The sequence below is a fragment of the Candoia aspera genome, chromosome 14, assembly GCF_035149785.1.
Source record: "Candoia aspera isolate rCanAsp1 chromosome 14, rCanAsp1.hap2, whole genome shotgun sequence".
Lineage (NCBI taxonomy): Eukaryota > Metazoa > Chordata > Lepidosauria > Squamata > Boidae > Candoia > Candoia aspera.
This window is the reverse complement of record NC_086166.1, coordinates 8,613,145-8,632,790: the sequence shown is the minus strand read 5'-3', so window position 1 is coordinate 8,632,790 and position 19,646 is coordinate 8,613,145. Positions and strand designations below refer to the sequence as shown.

Below are 19,646 nucleotides of genomic sequence, written 5' to 3'. Positions count from 1 at the left end.
AAACATTATTTCAGATCCTGGCAACTTCACATTAAAGAGGTAAGTTTCATTATTTTTAGTTTAAGAACACCGTTCATGCGTCTATACAGGCCTACCCATGAAACAAATATAATAATTTTGTAACTTCTGGCCCATCTTTGAGCCTGAATGTGCAGGGGTTTCCCGAGCCCTGGAAAATATTTCAAGGGTTCCTCCAGGGTCAAAAGGTTGAGAAAGGCTGCCTTAAAGTAATCCTTACAGAATAAAAATGAGTGGGGTTACAGCTCCATACTTCAAGTAAAAGTGCTCCCTTCCCAAAAACTAATTAGCTGAAGGCAATAGTATTGTTGCAATCTGTGAATTTCTCTCACCCTCTTTTTAAAATTAATGGTGGCTTCAGGTGATTAAAACACAGTGACCTAGAAATGTAATGGCTAGGGCTACATTTCTCATGATGCTGTTCTCTTGATATGTTAGATTGCTCCAATCTAAGTGTTCTCTGGACTTGGTCAGCCATTACAAAATCATGCATTTTTCCAAGCCAGCATAGCACTTTTTAAAAAAAAAAACTGTAGTTATTCCTCTTGATCCTGTCACTATTGCTGTTTTAAGCTCTCATTTCAGGATTTTAGCTTTTGTTGACAGTCCCCTTAAAAGCTTTCGCCCTGAGCATGAAAATTATAAAACAAAACATTTTACTCAATCATTCCACTAGGACCAAAGTTCTAACTAGATCTTTCAACAAGTTCTAATACGACAATGTGAGAAATAAGACCTGCCCCATCTGTTTAATGGCAACCATCATTAAGCTTAATCATTTGTTCCTATTTCTTAAAAGAAATGTATGTATGCATTTCACTGATGTGCCACTGAAGCTGACAAGCTCAAGATGGCTTACAACTGAACGAAACCACCAGGAGCACAATATTCCTAAAACAAGCCCAAACCACAATTAATATTAACTATTAATTGCTGTAATAGTTTAAACATGAAATATTAGGAACATCCACCCCAAAAAATCATCCGCAGGAACTCAGAAGGAAAACGAAACCATAAATAAAAACTTCTGTCATAAAGTTCAAGCAACAACCTCCATCAGGATGAGGATGATGACATATACAGTAACAACAACAAAAAACATAAAAAATATTTATTTAGCATACTTAACTCATTTCAAAGTCAGCATCTGAATATTTGGACATCAGGAACTCAACTATTCAATCACCTGTCAAGCCATGTCCTTTTAAATGTAGCACCTTCTGCAATTAGGCACCCATTGTCTCCACAATTGACCCTGCTGATTTATTTTCAGGTCAGACAGCTGAAGGAATTATTCATGAAGGAGTTAACCTTTGCAAGGGACATTTAGATACCCATGATTGGTGGTAATACAGGCCAAAGGACTCTGCCTTCCTTTCCGCCATTGGCCAATGCAGGATAGGCAGAAGCAGAGGTTACTTGCAGTTGATCCACAAATTTTTTGACTCCCAAACTTGCAGTAGTAGTGGTACTATCAAAACAACTTTGAAGAGAAGCAACTTAAGTTAGACATCTGCAATGGGCACATGGGCATAGAGGTGGGCAGAAATGGACTTCCATTGATGCATTGTAAGATACCTTTGTCTCCCAACGTCATCCAGAGAGCAATGGACAGGAAAAAAACACAAGATCAAATCCATGTAAACTCTTCAATCTTTTGCATGAAAGAACTGTGAATTCAGTTCAGTTCTGGCCTGGAGGGGAGGGGGGAGTAACAAGCACAAAAGAATCCTATTTACGAATCAGCAGCCTGTGGCCCTCTGGGGGCTGTTGGGCTGTGATTCAGTTCTCGCACCGACTTCTGACAAGACGCACGGTGCCAATTCCAACTTTAATTTGAGATGTGTCCGCTTTGCACCTGGGTCTGCTAGTCATCACAAAGTAGGTCCATTAAACCTCAAATCTCATCATCATCACCTTGTCTAATATTTTCCCCTCCCAGCCTAAACCTGCCTGCCTGCAAATTTCTCGGTGTGATGGAGGGAAGAACTACAAACGGCTGCGGTGTGTGGAATTGTATGTATTTCATTCTTCTCCCTTTTCACACACACACGCACACACACAGTCAGATGGACTGCTGACAGCACATATAATTTCAACACTTAGCAGAACAAATTGCACACAGAAAGGCTATTTTGAAAGCTGCTTTTCTGTTTCAGTTTAGCGTGATTTTTTTAAAGAACTTCAAAAGAAAAAGAAAAACTCTCACTGCTCTTACTAAACAGGTTGGCTTCTGAGCCAGTGAAAGATAAATAAGCTGGCTCTTTAAATGTCAATAAAAACAACCAGCCACTTTTCAGACTGAACAGCAGTGACCTCTCATCCCCAGCAGTCAGCAAAACAGGGCTCTCCAGAATTTTGGATAAAAAAACCAGTGGTTTCTGATGCGTTACCAAGGCGCTTAGCCCCATCGCTTTTGTACTTTTTGTTTGTGGAACAAAAATGTCAAAAGGCCCGTCTGAAATGAATTCCACATTCCTAATTTCAAGAAGGAAATGCAAGTACATGTGCCTCTTTTACTTTTAGTGCAATCTGAAGAGCTCAAATGGACAACGACCAGCCATTATGCACGTTCTTCAAGCTTTATAAAGGATGGGCAAAATCATCTGTTAAGAAGGAGACAAGCACATTTGCCAAATGAATAAAGGCAACCTTCCCTTCAAACTGAGCTCCCCTCTTGTCTTTTTCTAGGAGATTAAAAAAAACAACAAGCCCTCAATCTAACCTACAGCCCTCCAATTTTCTGGGCATCTCCTATCCAAGTACCACGCAGCCTTTACCTACTTAGCTTTTTTTAAATCAGCCTTGGTGCTGCCCTTAACTTAGCTTTCCAGTGAATATCATACATAGAGACCTACACATTGTGATGGAATATCTAACAGACCCTGGCAAATGGAGAAAAGAGCAGGAATGGAGAAAGGAGCAGGACAGTTACACTTCAGTATCCATAATCCCCTGTCTGGATTCTCATCCATTGGGTCTAGTCCCTATTTATTTGTTTGTTTGTTTGTTTGTTTGTTTATTTCCCTGCCTTTATTATTTTTATAAATAACTCAAGGTGGGGAACATACCTAATATTCCTTCCCCCTCCTCTTTTCCCCACAACAACAACCCTGTGAGGTCAGTCGGGCTGAGAGAGAGAGACTGGCCCAAGGTCACCCAGCCGGCTTTCATGCCCAAGGCGGGACTAGAACTCTCATACCACACCTGATTGGCTCTTGGGCTGAGAGAGAAGGACCGGCCCAAGGTCACCCAACCGGCTTTCATGCCTAAGGCAGGACTAGAACTCAGAGTCTCCTGGTTCCTAGCCCGTTGCCTCAACCACTAGACCAAACTGGCTCTCTCAGCATGCTGGCTGGGGAATTCTGGGAGTTGAAGTCCACCCATCTTAAAGTTGCCAAGGTTGAGAAACGCTGCTCTAAACGAATTCGCAAAGAACTTGGCGACTCTCCAATTTTACTCCCCAACTCTAAAAGCTGGACTCCAGAATTGTGATGATTCAGATACTACAAAACACTGCTTGGCATGTTGCTCACAAAGAAATACACGCTGTCCTCACTTTTAAATCCATGCTATATTTGGATCTGCTGAAATAGAACGTTCCAATTCGTGTATCACACTATGCCAGGATCCTTTTTAACCGCTGTCGAGCAAAGCGCAGTCACCAGATTAACAGATAACGCCCAGCCGTGAGCAAAAGAAACCTCAGAGCCCTTTATACCTTAGAATTAAATATGAACCAGATTACTATTCTGTGAAATCTTTCAAATCAGCATTATAGAGCTCTAACTCAAAGCAAATACTAGACTCAAAGCCTTTTTCCCCTTTACAATCTATTTATTAAAAAAAAAAACTAATTGCCACCAAAAAAGTTAACACAATGATCCAGGAAGGGGAAACACTATTGAAGTACGTTATTTGAGAAATATGTTTATAGTATTGCACTTTATTCCCCCTTATGCAATATCTCGCAAAGAGGACACTCAAACTGTTACAAATGCAGAAATGGGAAATATTTTCAGTCTTTGCGCTGCAGCAGCCTGAAAGCCTAGAAAGATTTTTAAAACCTGTTTTGTTGTGTGGCATATTTAAAGTGGCAGGGGGAGGGGAGTCCCATCCAACATTTCCCAATTCCCCTTCAAGCTCTGAATATTTTAAAGACGGTATACTGATATATGGTGCTTATTATTCAGCGTCTCTCCAAAGCTGGATGTTCTTTTCTTCCCAGATATATTTGAAGTTGAGTGTGCTTGACGAGCAGAAGGAATAAAAATACTGAGTGCATTCTTTCAGCTGGAGGTCTGCAACATTTTATCACAGGATGCTTTAAAGGACATGACTGCCACTGAAAAAGGGGCAGGGAGGGATCAGAACCTATCCTACGAATGGGGACAAAGGAGACAGGCATTCGCCCATTGAACAGTTGGAGAACACTTGGCTGATACTTGAGCAATATTGCCCTAGAGGTATTTGTTTTTCCTATTTATTTTTCTATACATTATTTATGACTATACAGGTAGTCCTCAACTTATGACCACAATTGGGACTGGAAATCCCATCTCTAAGTGAGGCGGTTGTTAAGGGAGTCACGCCCAATTTTACGACCTTGTTTCGCCATGGTTGTTAAGCGAATCATGTGGTTGTTAAGCAAATCCGGCTTCCCCCATTGACGGAAGCTGGCTGGGAAGGTTGCAAATGGCGATCACATGACCCCAGGACACTGCAACCATCGTAAATACATGCTGGTTGCCAAGTGCCTGAATCTTGATCACGTGACTGCAGGGACACTTCAACAGTCTGTGAGGGCCGGTCGCAAGTCACTTTTTCAGTGCCGTCGTAACTTTGAACGGTCGCTAAATGAATGGCCATAAGTCGAGGACTACCTGTATTTATATCCATCCTCTCCTCTGGAAGTTCATGGTTGCAGCCATTGGTCAAGGAGTCTCTGCCCTCATGTCATGAGTACTGATGGTAAGCAGGAGGGGGCCCCTATCCAAGGGGAAAAACGCATGCGTAGTTTAGCAGCTTTGAATCGCCCTTTGAAGAAACTCAGCGCAGACCCACCTTAATTTCTGAGTTTTATCCATGAGGGTTTTCCCACGGCCTTTCAGTTTAGCAGGATTTTCTGTCTAGTAGAGTAGAACAATAAACACTAGAGAGAGCTACCATCTCAGCGTGGTTCTTCGTTCCAAGATAGGACACTCATTATATATGCACAACAAGATTCATGGAGGTTGTTGGGTTAAAAAATGTGACTCATCCACCTTAACCTCTCCACCGTATTGAAATTTGGGGCCATTCCTTACGACCATCCTTGTAAGTGGGATATAGGAAGAAGTAGCTAGGAAAGTGAATGTAATCAAATGGATATTTTAATATGAATCAGAATCAAAAGAACTATTTCAGCCCCAATTCCCAAAGCCACATTGCATAAGCTACTGTGGTTTAGTCATTAAGGAAAGGTGAGATAATGGACTAGGAAGATCCAGGTTTAACCCTCTAATCAGGTATACGTATTCAGTGGGTGACGTGAAAATAAACTGGAGATGGGCAAATCTTCTGGGAGGAAAGACAGACTACATATGCAATAAATATTTCTTAATGATTACTTTCCCCAATTGCTTTCAGATGTCTATTCAGTTTCCAGATTTATCATTAGGATTAAGGAAAAAATAAGGAAAGGATTACTGTCTTTCCTGAGACCTTCTATTTTTTTCCTCTTATTTTCTCATTTACTTCCCTCCCCTTTTTTTCCAACACAGGGTTTGACTTCTCTACACATAGAAGGATGTCTTCTGTAGAATAAATGAGAAATTAGCAAAATTGGTCCATTCTGTTTTTTTAAGTACCAAAAATAGCTCCCCCTACCCAGTATCACTTGGGGCTGGGGATGATGGAAGTTGTAGCCCAGCACATCTAAGGAGAGCTAGGTTGGGAGACACAAGCAAGGACAACTCTAGATCCCTTCTCCTTCTCCCTTTTCTAAAACCTTGAAAGGTTCCAATCCCACTTATTGACCTTCCATTCAAATATTTCTAAAGGAAACATTTGGAAGGAAATTTGCATCCTGAAAGGCCAGTTAGAAGAGACGGTTTTTCACACTGCACGGTGGCCCTGCACATCTTAAAGATCAGAAGAACAATTCCTAATCTGAATGATCGGGAGGAATCTGGTAGCCTCTTTTCCAACTAACAAGCTTTTAATAAAGCTTTCGGAAGTTGCAGTTCCCTTCATCGGATGCATCGGGTGGCTAGCCCAGTGTTTCTCAACCTTGGCAACTTTAAGATGTGTGGACTTCATCTGGCTGGGAAGTTGAAGTCCACACATCTTAAAGTTTCTGTCAGAATGGAGTCTGACTTTGATTTGGAGGAGGGGGAGTTGGAGTTGAATGTTGGTAATAATGACAAAGGCAGGAAATTTGAAATAGAGCATGATTCAGCAAGGCAGGAAAGTCCGGAGCTTCAGATCGGTGAGAGCCAGGAAGTGGATTCACTACCACCTAAGAGTGCAGGAGAAAGGCAAGCCGAGAAGCATGCCAAGCAGAAAGAAGCCCGATTGGTCACTGATGAGAAACAGCGGGAAGGCAACAAAATAGAAGGGCGCCAGCATCAGGAATGGGTTGCTGGAGACAACCATTCGCTAAAGGCTCCACTGAAGCCTGCATCCGTTGATCCCCAGTCTGATCCTGCGCCTTCAGCCGCCAAGTCCACAAACTCTGAGCCAGTCTGCACCTCTGAAGACTCGGAGGCTGCAAATTAGTCCTGCCATCCAAAGCCAGACCATGTGCTTAGCGCCGCTTCGCTGTGTCCTTCAGCCAAGCCTCGCCCTGCTGCTTCGCTGCGTTCTTCAGCCAAGCCTCGCCCAGCCGCTTTGCTGCGTTCTTCAGCCAAGTCTTGTCCTATCGATTCACCGTGTTCTTCAGCCAAGTCTAGCCTTGCTGTTTTGCTGCGGTCTTCAGCCAACCTTGTCCTGCCTCTCCGTTTCACTCTTCAGCCGAGTCCTGCTCTGCCGCACCGCTGCACTTTTCAGCCATGCCTTGCCCTGCCTCCTTGCCGCGTTCTGCAGCTGAGTCTTGCCCTGCCGCTTCGTGGTATTCTTCAGCTGAGCCTTGTCCTGTCCCTTCATTGTGTTCTTCAGCTGAGTCTTCCCTGGCCGCCTTGCCGCGATCCACAGCCGAGTCTTGCCCCGTATCCTGGCCACGTTCCACAGCCGAGCCGAGCCTTGCCGCCGCATTGCAATCTCCAGCAAAGTCTTGCCTCGTCACCTTGCCACGCTTTACAACTGAACCTAGACTTGCCCCGTTACCGTGTGCTATGCCAGAACTTTATTCAACGAGGTTCCAGAACTCCACAGCCCAGATCTGTTCTACCTCCTTGCCGGGATGGGACTGAGAGATGACTATTACTGTTGCCATTTGAACTAAGTTTTAACTTGTGTAAATAACTGTGAATTTGTAAATAAAGAATACTATTCTACCTCCTCCTGGTCAATTCATACCCAGACCAGAACAGTTTCCAAGGCTGAGAAGCACTGGGCTAGACTGGTGTAGGATATAAATTGGGATGAAGTGGGGAAGGGAAGGAAGGGGAAGACAGGTTGGTTATGCAGACACAGGTTACATGTGAGAACCTTATCAATTAACAACTGTAACGTGTTAAAACTTCATTGTGTTTGTTGAGATTGCTTGAAATCTTCTGATGTACAGGAGCTCAGCAATTTCTCTCACTGGTGCTGTTCCATCAAGGCCCTCCACGCAACCCGATGAATGCGCTGCAGCTCACAAAATTTTGCCACTTGGACGTTTTTATTTTTCACTCTTATTTATATTATTTATTACTGTAATTTTATATTGTACATTTTATTCATTGTATGATCGTTGTTTTAATTGATTACTGTAAACCGCCCAGAGTCCCCCGAAGGGAGGAGATGGGCGGGGACAAATTGGATAAATAAATAAAAAATAAGTAAAATTAAAATACAGTGTGTTAGTCGGAAAAGGTGCAACCGGACTCCTCCTAATCTTTTGCTATCATAGAACAACATGGTTCTCCTCCTCCTGTGTCTAACCTGTAAATGGTGGAAGCTGGGAAGTTTGGGCTACTTGCCCAAAGTAAGCAAGCAACCTAGGTGGTAAACAGACATAACTTCTCTAATTTATTGCCATCATGTGATTTGGATTTTCCCAGGAAAGCCATGCCTCCCACTAACCTGGAATAAAGGAAATGTTTCATCCACAGGCAAAAGGAAACTCAGCCAGAGAAGCCAACGTCCTGCCTCTGAAGTTTTGCACTCAAATAAACAGAGAGCTATTCTGTTTGCAAATCCTAATGTGTACTATAGCATTATGTTTATCTCACCCTTAAGATTTTATTCTGAAATTTATAACTAGCAGGTCCTCAATTAAGTTCTTGTCCACACCAATGTGTTGGCAAGGCGCATAATAAAGAATTCTGCCACCTAATTATTTTATATTGCACCATTATTGCGAAGGACACGGTCCCCTTGTGTCTCATAATAATCCTACAATTACTTCGTTTCCATCAAACTATTTTGCTTCTTCAGAACACCCAGGCCCAACATACAAGCTCATCACACATTCGAAGTCTAGAAATCTGCTCGGAGTCAAGAGACTAGAAGCCTTCTCATACAACAGTGACATCCTCCCCGTACTGGTTAATTATTTGTAATTGTTACGTTCTGTAATCCACAGCTTAAGGACCTCTTCCAGCTATTAAGATCTGATGAACGTCTGGCACATTTACCTTGCGTTGGGCTTCCAGGGTACAGGATAGAAACTAAAGTATTTTCTAAGTTCCTTTTTTTTCCTCTCCAGTGTGAAAAAGTACACATTTGCATATGGCAATGGTGATGGTGATGATTTAGAAAAATCTTACCGGTCCTCTGAGATCAATGAGTTCTTGTCTCATCTGAGTCACCAAAGCTTCTTTAGCCATCAAGGCACGATGCAGCCTTTCGTTGAATTCAATCAGTTCCCCATGCATTTCTGCCACCTGAAAAACACACACACAACCAACAGACTAAGCTATGGTGAACGGGTGCTCAGACATCCAAGATGCACATCAGTAAAGAAAGTGTCTCTACGTAAGCACCAAAGAAAACAACTTAAATAGAGGGTCAACGTTATTGCAAAAATGTGAACAGGTGCAGGCCTTCCTTACAATACGTGGAATTGCCTTCTGTGCCAGTGGTTAGGATCCAAAAAGGGGAACCCCAGCGTTTATCAAGTGTTTAGATGTCCCTGCATTATTTTAATGTTACTCTTATATTTAATCTTATATGCATACTACCTTAATATGCTTGGGTCTTACAGTAAGCCATATGCAAAGACAGTGTGCTTCTATATGCAGACCCATCACTCCCCCCTTCATAGGAGAAACTTAATTAAAGCATGAAGCTAGATTTACCTAATCTGCAACTGTGGTTAACTTCCCCCAAACAAGCTAGAATCAGAAGCCAGCTTTAACCCAAAATTCAGAAGCAACTGATCCAAAGAAGCTTTCTGGTTCAATTACATACTTATGCAGCTGGGAGTATGAGCTTCTTGAATGTACCATGCTTTTAAAAGCCAGGATTCATGGTTTATTGTGCTGAGTAAAGACAGCCACGAGATTTCTTCATTTCCAAGAAATCTCCAAGTATTCTCTTGTACTTACATCATGCTTTTCTACTTAATTGCATTAAACCTCCTTTGATTTAATTAAAAACGTCCTACTTAATTATTCTAGAATAGGCTGACTGAATAAGATCAAACATAATATATCTTCTGTGCTAGTAATAAAAAACAATCTGTATTCATATGCCACCTGAACTGCAATCCCGGGAAGATGTTTCCATTTTGAACCAATTCACATAATTAAACAAAGAATTCAATCAAACTACAGTTTTATGTAGAAGCATTAATATTATTAATGATGGAACATAGGACCATATCCCCAGCCACAAAGAATGTCAGCTTTTATGGAGACTTCATAATTCAAACATAGAAATTTATAACATATCCCCAATTGAAAAATTTACATTTTCATGTGTGTGGTATTTTCTTTAATGAGGATTTTTATGCATTTTTTTATACCTCAGAATTCAGTTTTAACTCTAGGATATATTCTGGACCCATTTTAACTTTTTATAGCATAAAAAGCACTTCCATGCCTTACCTCAATATTGTTTCTGCTTACATACAAGTTGGGATGCCTCAGTCTTTACCTATGTGGAGTACACTAGGCTGACAGAGAGCCAGTTTGGTCTAGCGGCTAAGGTGCTGGGCTAGAAACCAGGAGTCTGTGAGTTCTAGTCCCACCTTAGGCATGAAAGCCAGCTGGGTGACCTTAGGCCAGTCCCTCTCTCTCAGCCCAACTTGGTGCAGTGTAGACTAGCCTCCTCGTGGTGCACCCCGGGCAACGTGACTTGTCACGGCTAAATAGTTTACACAAGGATTTCCCAGCAAGAAAAAGCAGCATGAACACCGAACTGCTATGCCATACAATTAAAAAAAAACAAACCCTAGGCTGACATATTGTAATGGTATGTGAGAAAGACCTTGAGAAACAGGGCCAAGAGATGCTGCCCAGGGAATGGTCAGATAAGAGACGGCATAGCCCGCAGCTGCACAACGGGTGGAGAAAGAGGCTCAGAAGGGACCCTCCCTAGTTTTTCAGGCTGTAAAGGAGACAGCGAGAGGATTGTACTTTCAGGCTTGCAAGAATCTGTTAGTGTAGCCTTACAATAAAGTAGAATTAGCTCATCTGGTCGTGTTTCCTGTCTGGTCTGCCTGGCAAGGCTGACACATATATGGACTTTCAGATACACTGAAGAGCAACCCTAGTCAGCATGGCCAAGGGTGATATGAGTTACAGTCCACCATTTGGAAGGCCATATGCTGGGAAGATGGCAGTTATTGTCCCATATCTCAAGGATGCCAGTCCACCTATCCATCAGGCACAAGTCCTTCATCCTCCTGTTCTATTCTCATCTTTCCCATTATAAAGTTCATTTTAGCCCCATCCAAATGTTTTGCTGGGCGAAGAAAGGGGGCAACAACATCTGCCAATATTTCTAACAGCTGGTGCAATGCAGTCGATCAGACTGTTGAACTGGGACTTGGGTCCCAATCTCTGAAAAAGTGTGATCTTACAGGAAAACCATAGATCAAATCTTATTACCAAAAGATCGCCTTCCATACACGTCTTCTATTTAGCATTCCCAAGAATGGAGTAGATGCTAGAATGAATGGAAGCATGAAGGAAGAGAACTCACAAGAACAATCCTGTGGAAGAATGCACACCTTGCAGACAAAAGATCACAGATTCTGCTAAAGGTCCCGAGCACTGCCAATATAGGAAGACATTGTTAAGCTAAATTAATGAATGATCTGATCTAGTGTTAACCAGTTCCATATAAGGTAAAGGTAGGTAAAGGTTCCCGTTTAGTCGTGTCTGACACTAGGGGGCGGTGCTCATCTCTGTTTCATGGCCAAAGAGCCGGCATTGTCCAAAGACACTTCCACAGTCATATGGCCAGCATGACAGTCACAGAACACTGTTACCTTCCCGCCGAAGTGGTACCTATTTATCTACATACCCATTCTGAAATACCCCACCTCCTTGAAGAGTTCTTTCTAACCCTGCATTCACCTGAACAGGCTGGTAAGTGTTCACACTGTAGTCCTACCATACCTGAAAGGATCTGCTTTTATTCTGAACATGCATTTCCTGTTGCAGCTCCCTCACCAGACATGCAACCAATCATCTTTGACTGACATTCCACCCTCTTTCCAAATACTAGGAACATTCCTGTGGGTGTCTATGGCTTTAAAGTCTCCCGTTATTTTTGTTTTGACCTTCAAGAAAAATACCAGACTTCAGAATACAGTGAGACCCACTCTTTTTTTTTTCCCCTAACAACCACAACAATAATGTAAACACCTTTATTTCTTCTCTATCGTTTTTTGCATTCTGGCGGGGAGAGAAACTATCCTGCCGACTGTAGCTGCGCTTTTGGAGTTTTCTGCTCCACCTGTCAAATTGTTCAACCCAACCAAAATAATGAGGAAAGGCTTTGTGACTTTTGGGAAGTCACAGGTGGTTATGGAATAAAGAGGAGCAAAAGCTTTCATCCAGAAAGATGGGATAAACCCTTCTGCATGAGTTTCTCAGAAACGGTTTCAAGTTGAAGCGATCCACATCCAAAGAACCTGTCTCTCTCAAGGAACTGTGAGCTTCATGTTCAAAATATACAGACCAATCGCTCTTGGTATAAACTACGTGCCCAGCCATATTCCTCAATTCTAATCTATTAAAATTATATATTCTTTCACCCCAAGTACTCAGACCCTCCTTTAATAGCAGAGGTGGGCAACCTGCAGTTTCTGCAAAGCCCCTGGAAATTATACTGCCAAAACTGAAAGACCAACCTGCCAAATCAGAAATGCAACTTCCTGCTGGTTTTTCAAAAGAAAGCAAAACCACTTTACAATCCATTAGCCTGGATTGACAACCCTTTGAAGAGTCTTTTTAACCCAGCTTCTTCGCCCCCATCGCCCCACCCAAAGCCATACTAATAATGTTTTCCAATTCTTGGGTTGCTGACTCATCACATGGCTTTAATGCAAAACCTTCTAAAAATCCTAAAAAAGGGGTTAGATAAAAAAGAGGGAAATTTACTTCCCATGTTAACTCTTCCAAAACTAGCTACAAGTATCAGATTGATGTGAAATGAAACGAAACCTACATTACTGAAGGGGAAGGAGGGCTGGGGGAAGAGACGTAGAACTGATATGCAATTACTTCTGGAAGAACATTCTAATGATTGCATGGTGGTGACACATCGCATAATAACTAGCAAAATAACGTCATGCAGAGTCACGGCAAAGATCTTTCAAAAGGTCAGGCTCATCATGTGCATAATAGCAGGTGACATATAAAGTATAAATCAACTAAAGGAGGACACTTGCCAGGAGGAAGGATAGCAAAACCTGGAATACAAGTTTGGCATCTGAATTTTGGAGGCCATGTGCAAATCATAAATATTTATATAAGCTTGTTGGGATTTTTTCTTTATTTCTCCACGTAAGAAAAAAAAGAAATCACAACCAGTGCAGAAGAATTGACCTGACATATTGTATGGTTTAATTTACCTGGTTTTATCTGACGGAGATCAACATTGCTCACAAGCAGCCAAAAGAAAATTGACCAATTCCGGTTAAAATTTCCTTGCTTTATAATCATCCAAAATTTCCTGCGGGAAACTTTCCCCCTCCCCACCCATCAATACATTTTCCCACATTCTTTCAGCATCTAATTTCCTTCCTGCCACAGCATTTTTTTAAAAAAAGAATGCATTTAATAGCTAATCTCATTAAGATTCTACTTGTAAAAAAGCAGACAGATAATCTGAATTACATAGTAATTAAAAGTGCTAGGATTTATTATTAAAATGATTCACTCAGTCAAAAAAAAAGAATAGCTCATTTTGTTTGCCATGTTATTACAAAATACTTGAATCGATTGAGGTGAAAAGTACTAGGTGAAAAGAGACAAAGAACCAAAGCTTCAGTAAAACAATGGTTATGACCTCTTTATGGGGATCTGCAGGTTGGAAGAAAGAAGAGCAAATGACAGATGACAAGTGCATGAGGATGTCATTAGACAAACACTGTGACTTATGTCATGAGACAAGTATGTACAGCAGTGTTTCTCAACCTTGGCCACTTTAAGATGTGTGGACTTCAGCTCCAACTTCCTCAGCCAGCATGCTTCTGAAAAATGTGAGCCAACATGAGCCATAAGCCAACATGCTGCCTGAAGAATTTTGGGAGTTGAAGGCCACACATTTTAAGGATGCCAAGCTTGAGAAACACTGATGTACAGTAACAGGAGCATTAGGTGACAACATCACACACGTATCATCATTTTGGTTCATCGTGCTTGGAAGAAAGAAGAGATGCCACTAAACTTCCACCAATCCAAAAAAGACTTGCAGAATTGATGAGGCACCATATCTGACTAACAGAGCAGATGCTTTCTATGCCAACACTCAGTGCTCTGGAGTCTCCACTTAAAAGAACCAGAAGCCAAAGGGTTGGTGTTTAGCGTTCAGTGTTGCCAGCAAGGGTAAAATATTAACACAGACCAATTGCCTTCATCTAAACCAGCTTTGTGAATTTCTCTGGGAGGACCAGGAAATCCCAAACAGCTGCTTTGAACAAAACACCTCCCTTTTCAAGGTTTTACCAAAACTCAAGACAAAACATGGTCTTCTCTTTCCCACTGTTTCCAGAGAGAACAATGGAAACCTCTTGCTTTTCATTCTGGGCCCACAGAAAAGGTGAAGTGGTAGTCCATGTGGAATGCTGCCTTCCACCAACCTCCACTAAAAAATAATAATAAAGAAGGATAGTTTTTAAAAATATAATGACATATTGTGCAGGCAGGCAGGCTGCAGAAAACAAGCTTAAATATTGCTCCTATTGTTTGCACTGGGAACATCTAGTTTTTTTTTTCCCTTTCCCTAGACACATTTCTATTTTATTACCACCAAAGCGAAAAGGCCAGCTTGGTCCAACAGGCAACCAGCAAAATTGGAAATAAAAAAAGAAAATCAGATTCATTGTTATTCCCATAGCCTGAAATACAGCTAATACAAGGAAGAGATAAACCCTGATTCCAACAGCTTAGGAATTTGCCATCTTATTCTGTTGCCATGCATAGCAAAGAGTTATATCAAAAATGAACGTTAAGTTTGGTAATAACAATGATTTCATTCCTGAGCATAAAATATTAGCAGGGTTAACTAGTAGTGACTCAGGCTTTCAAGGAGAATGCAACTAGAAATAAAAAAGCTCAATAATATATTTATTTTTAAAAATTCATTAAGGAAAAAAAATGTTAAGAGATTTTCCAAAGAAGATGATTCATAGCTCTTGCTGGCAAGCAAGCCATTACTAAACCTTTAATTTGAGGGCCGGGGAGCTTAAAACAAAGATACATTAAATATTAAAATGCTCTCCAGAGGTGGGCAATAGCTGGTGAGAGGTGGGCTACAGTAAATTTCTTACTGTTTATGGCAGAAAAAAAACAGTTACTGAGACAGAAAAAGGCAACTCCACAATTCCAGCGCAAGTGGTATCACAACCTTAATGACTCACACTTTTCATGTCATCTGCAAAACAAGAAAACCCATCACATCTCCCTCCTGCTGCTCATCTTAACATTGATCAGAATTTCCCCAGAGGCAAGATTTCCATTCACATGATACCCAGAATATAAAAATGCCAGTTCTGAAATACCCAGCCCTCGTCCAAGAAAACTCTTCCTCAGGTTCATGACGTCCTCCCCTATACTCACAACCTCCAACTCTGTGTAGCATTACCTGTCAATTTGTTTCTAAAACAATTTCTGAATAATGCATGAAGTTACCCAGCAAGACAAGAGTGGGTAGATCAGCAGGCCAGAGGAATAACTCCATGGAGGTCCATTTTTACATAGGCAGCGAGGAGATCAGAGAAGTTCCCCGTTGGGCCCACCCAGGTCCCATCTGAACCAGCTATTGCTGGCTGATTATGTGGAAAGCAGGGTTCATCCCATTCACCTTCCAACTGAGCATAAGGTGGATCCCTTGTTTGGAGTGGTGATAAAGCCTTGAGCATGTTTGAGTTATGGGAATGATCTGGACGTGAATGAGTCTCTAAGACCTTCATTTGCATGAAATGCTTTTTTCTGATGAGTCCTTGAAGCCCACACACTGTGGGTTAGAATACATCCTATGAATGTTCTACCTATTGATGGCACCTTCAGTGATGGAATAAAATGTTCTTCTTTTTGACACCGACAGGCAATAAAAAGCTACCTCATCAAGGAAAACATCTTTAGGATGGTCTTGATTCTCCCATCACGAATTATTATTTAACCTTGCTGGAAAAATGCTCAGATATGGACTTACTGAAGGCATTTATGAGGAAGCTTTCACAAAAGAGTCCTCCTCAAGGTGATCACATGCTCTCGTCTATGAAGGCAAGAATGAATACATTTCTACAAGGCCTACATGTTTTCTCTTATGGGGGAAACATCATCTGGGAGAGGGAGAAAGGGAATAGAAGAAAGAAGGAGACATGCACAAAGAGCAGCAGGTATGCATCCCTTGCTCTGTTGTTTGTTTGTCCCCCACTGGAGGAGCAGAAGACTGATATGTAAATAGCCACTTGAGGCATCCAGCCTCTTCACTCATTCACAGCAGAGCTATTAGACAATCAGAAAATTTCCACCCTAAGGTTCACAGGGATATACCGGTTCCAAATAGGATACAGTGCAGCAGGTAGAATTCTGGTAAATCATCCCTTTCTTCTCTTGCTAAAGAGACTCTCTGAGAATCTCATTTGGAAAAGAAATACTTTTGACTTTAGGTCGCTGCCCCAAAGCCTGACATTAAATCATGGATGGTTTAAGTAACGTTTTACTGAATAAACAGCCATTGGCTGGATTTGCACCACAGGCTTAGAGCCAAAACTAAGCAAGCCCTATTATCGCTTTGTGTGTGGTGTGAACCAAGCCATTGTATTTTGCATAATGTAAGAAAAATGGACTACTATGGCTGTGTATGGATTTCATTTTTCTTTCATTATACAAAATACACAATCAGCCCTAAGCATTTCTTTCACAGGATGCTAATTGTCAAGTGCTTAAATGTATATTTGTTTTTCTTGGGGTGGGAAAAGAAGATGTCTTTTCTATACACACACACACACACTTAATATTTTACCAATTATACACTTGTTTCATTCAAAAAACTACTCTGTATTTAATCCAAATTTAAACCTGGGCATCCACTATCTGTAGGACAGACAAGCCATTCAGTCTGGGGAAGTGAGCACCTGGAACCTATTTCTGAAATTATCTTGTTTCAAAACAGGCTATTTAAGGCTTTAGAATTCTTCACTGATCACTATGATTAATATGTTCTTATTTTTTAAAAATCTATTTCTGATGTCCCAAGAAAGCCAAATCAAGAACATCCAACTTGGAATAGAAAAAGATTGGTCAACTACATGGGCACAATGAATATTTCTCTCTCTAAAGATAGCTGCATCTAAAAGGTGGGTGGCAGATCAACTAAAAAAGGCAGTAGTTTTCTCCTTGAGGATCATGTGGAATCCTACAGGCTTGATTATATTATTTTTACAGAAGTTAACCTGCAGAAGTTTGTTTCTGGTGGTGGTGAACATCAAAAGATGGTTCGGAAAAGCCTCACTTCTTCACTGTGACGTGAGTCTTCCCACACCCCACTCCAGCACAGCCATTTTCAAAGAGAGCACAGAAGAGCAATGTTCTTATTTAGGGGACAACTATTCTAAATTAAAAAGGCAAGTCCCCAAAACAAAAGAGACATCTGGGGAACAAAGACTCTGCAGCAGCTGGTACGTTCTGGCAAACGTAGGGTTGGCCATTCACATCCCTGTGAATGTTCAGGCAGAAGAAGCTGATACGGAGAGGCTCCAGAGAGCCATCTTCCAAAATTGCATGTCTCTTGCCAACTTTGTGCCAGGAGTTGACTTCTGTTTGGATCCCAGCAGGGAAAAAAAGCACCCTTACAGCCAGTGATGGGAAGACACAGCACACAAGGGAAAGTCTCCCATTGACTATCAAACAGGGATTTGCCATTGGAATGCTCTTAGGACTTAGCAGTAGCACTTTAGTCTGCATTAAACAGTAAGGACAATATGCCCTCCTGCTGAAACAAAGGCTATAAAAACCTAACGGTCTCCTACATGTCTCCTACAACATGTCGTGGTCTGAACTTGCTGCGGCAAAGACATTTGCTGTCTAATAGGTGACTCTGCAGGGGGATGCCCTGCGGGACTCAACCAGCAGCAGCTCAGACAGCCATAAAATCTATTGCTCCAAGGGGGTGAGAGGGTCATGCACCATTCTCCACCACTGTGATTCCTCTCACTTCCTCCATGGGGAGGGGAATGTCGAAGAACCTGTTGTCTAATTCCACTGAAATCCAAGCCAGAATTAGTTACAGTTTGCACAGAATTTTATTGTCTCTGCAGAAAGCTCACGCTTGAAAGGTGCCAGGCTCTTCTTGCCAATAAGGCGTCGAAAGAGTCCTGGTTTATTCACTGGACATAATTTACAGCTTGGCCTCCTTAAGCAAAGCAAGCCTTCCTGAAAACTCTGCTTGCTTCACAGCCTTTCCAAATGTCCCATAAATATAGCCAATAAACACACAGAGAAGCTGAAATGGTTTGTTGGCGGGTCCTGCCCTTTTCTCTAACCCAACTGTTCCTTTTCTTTTAGCCCATCCTGCCAAAAGCTGATTAAGACTGTTCAGCTATGGCATCCAACTTGCTCCCTAGAGTAGCCCTGAAGCGGTAAAGTGCTAGTTAACTTCTTCCGCAGGAGGAGAAAAAAAAAACCCAGCATCTTCCCACCAGATTCCCTGAGGCTAAATCATTGCAGCTCTTCTTTAATCCTTCTTCCATCCATCCTCTTCCAACATTTGCCCTATTTTAAATCTTCCAGTTTCCAAAACCTACCCAGCCCCTTTTCCCACCAGGAAGGATCAACCATTTCTATAAGGTGGAGAGCAAGTGGCCGATGGATACATTCCTATCACCTATGTGGAGGTGACAGGAATGAGCCATGAGCCATGGAGATGGCTTTGAAGGGAATGTTCAGAAGCCATTATAGAATCAACGGGGGCAGAAGCATTCCTTAAGTCCTGGGAAAGGAGATAATACTAGGAAAAGGCTCAGTTTGGCTCCTCCCTAACTCACTGGGTATAAGAGGAGGCAAGGTAAAATGCAAGCAGCCTTGTAAGATTCTGAGATTCTGTTACCATAACCTAATTCAGTAAAATAGAGCTGCAGTTCTTTCCTGATCTGGTCCACCTCACAGAGCTGACAATCCCCCAGGTAGTCTTGAGGAAGCTCATTTCCATCCTCCATTAAAAGGGAAGATTTGTTTGTTTGTAAATGGCCACAGACCTTAGGCATTACAGGAGAAGTGCAATGGCCGCCAATATCTTCTGACACATCAACAGATAACAGCTCTTAGAAAATCTTGTCCCCACTCACTCCAAGTCTCTGTCTTGCCTGCTGAAACCCACCAAATAATAACCCATTTAAATTTGGAGCCTGGCCCCACAAAGGTTGCCTGCCACTATCCTAAATCATAGCCTGGAGAAGATGCTGATACTGGGGAAAGTGGAAGGCAAAAGGAAGAGGGGCCGACCAAGGGCAAGATGGGTGGATGATATTCTAGAGGTGACAGACTTGACCTTGGGGGAGTTGGAGGTGGTGACGACCAACAGGAAGCTCTGGCGTGGGCTGGTCCGTGAAGTCACAAAGAATCGGAACTGACTGGATGAATAAACAACAATCCTAAATTGGGGAAATCCAGGATGTAGCTGGGACAGCTTAAACTGGAGAAAGCCGATGCCAATCAGACCATCAAGACAGAATTTAGGAAGAGTAGAAAAGTGGAGGATGGAGACTGTGTTGAGGAGATCTAAGGAGGACATCTACCTCTTCTTTTGGGGGGAACAGGTTGATAAAAGTAAAAGAAAACCAAGCAGCTCAAGTAGGCTTAGGAAAACTTGCATTCTAAGAC

The 19,646-nt window shown here is 42.0% G+C and overlaps 1 protein-coding gene across 1 annotated transcript in view; it reads right to left on the bottom strand.

Annotated features, from left to right (window-relative positions):
- SNX29 (sorting nexin 29) overlaps window positions 1-19,646 on the bottom strand; it is a 171,901-nt gene that overhangs the window by 83,295 nt on the left and 68,960 nt on the right. Inside the window, exon 16 of the mRNA XM_063314834.1 lies at window positions 8,913-9,029. Within this exon, the coding sequence (XP_063170904.1) occupies window positions 8,913-9,029 (117 nt within the window). The remainder of the gene's footprint in view (window positions 1-8,912; window positions 9,030-19,646) is intronic.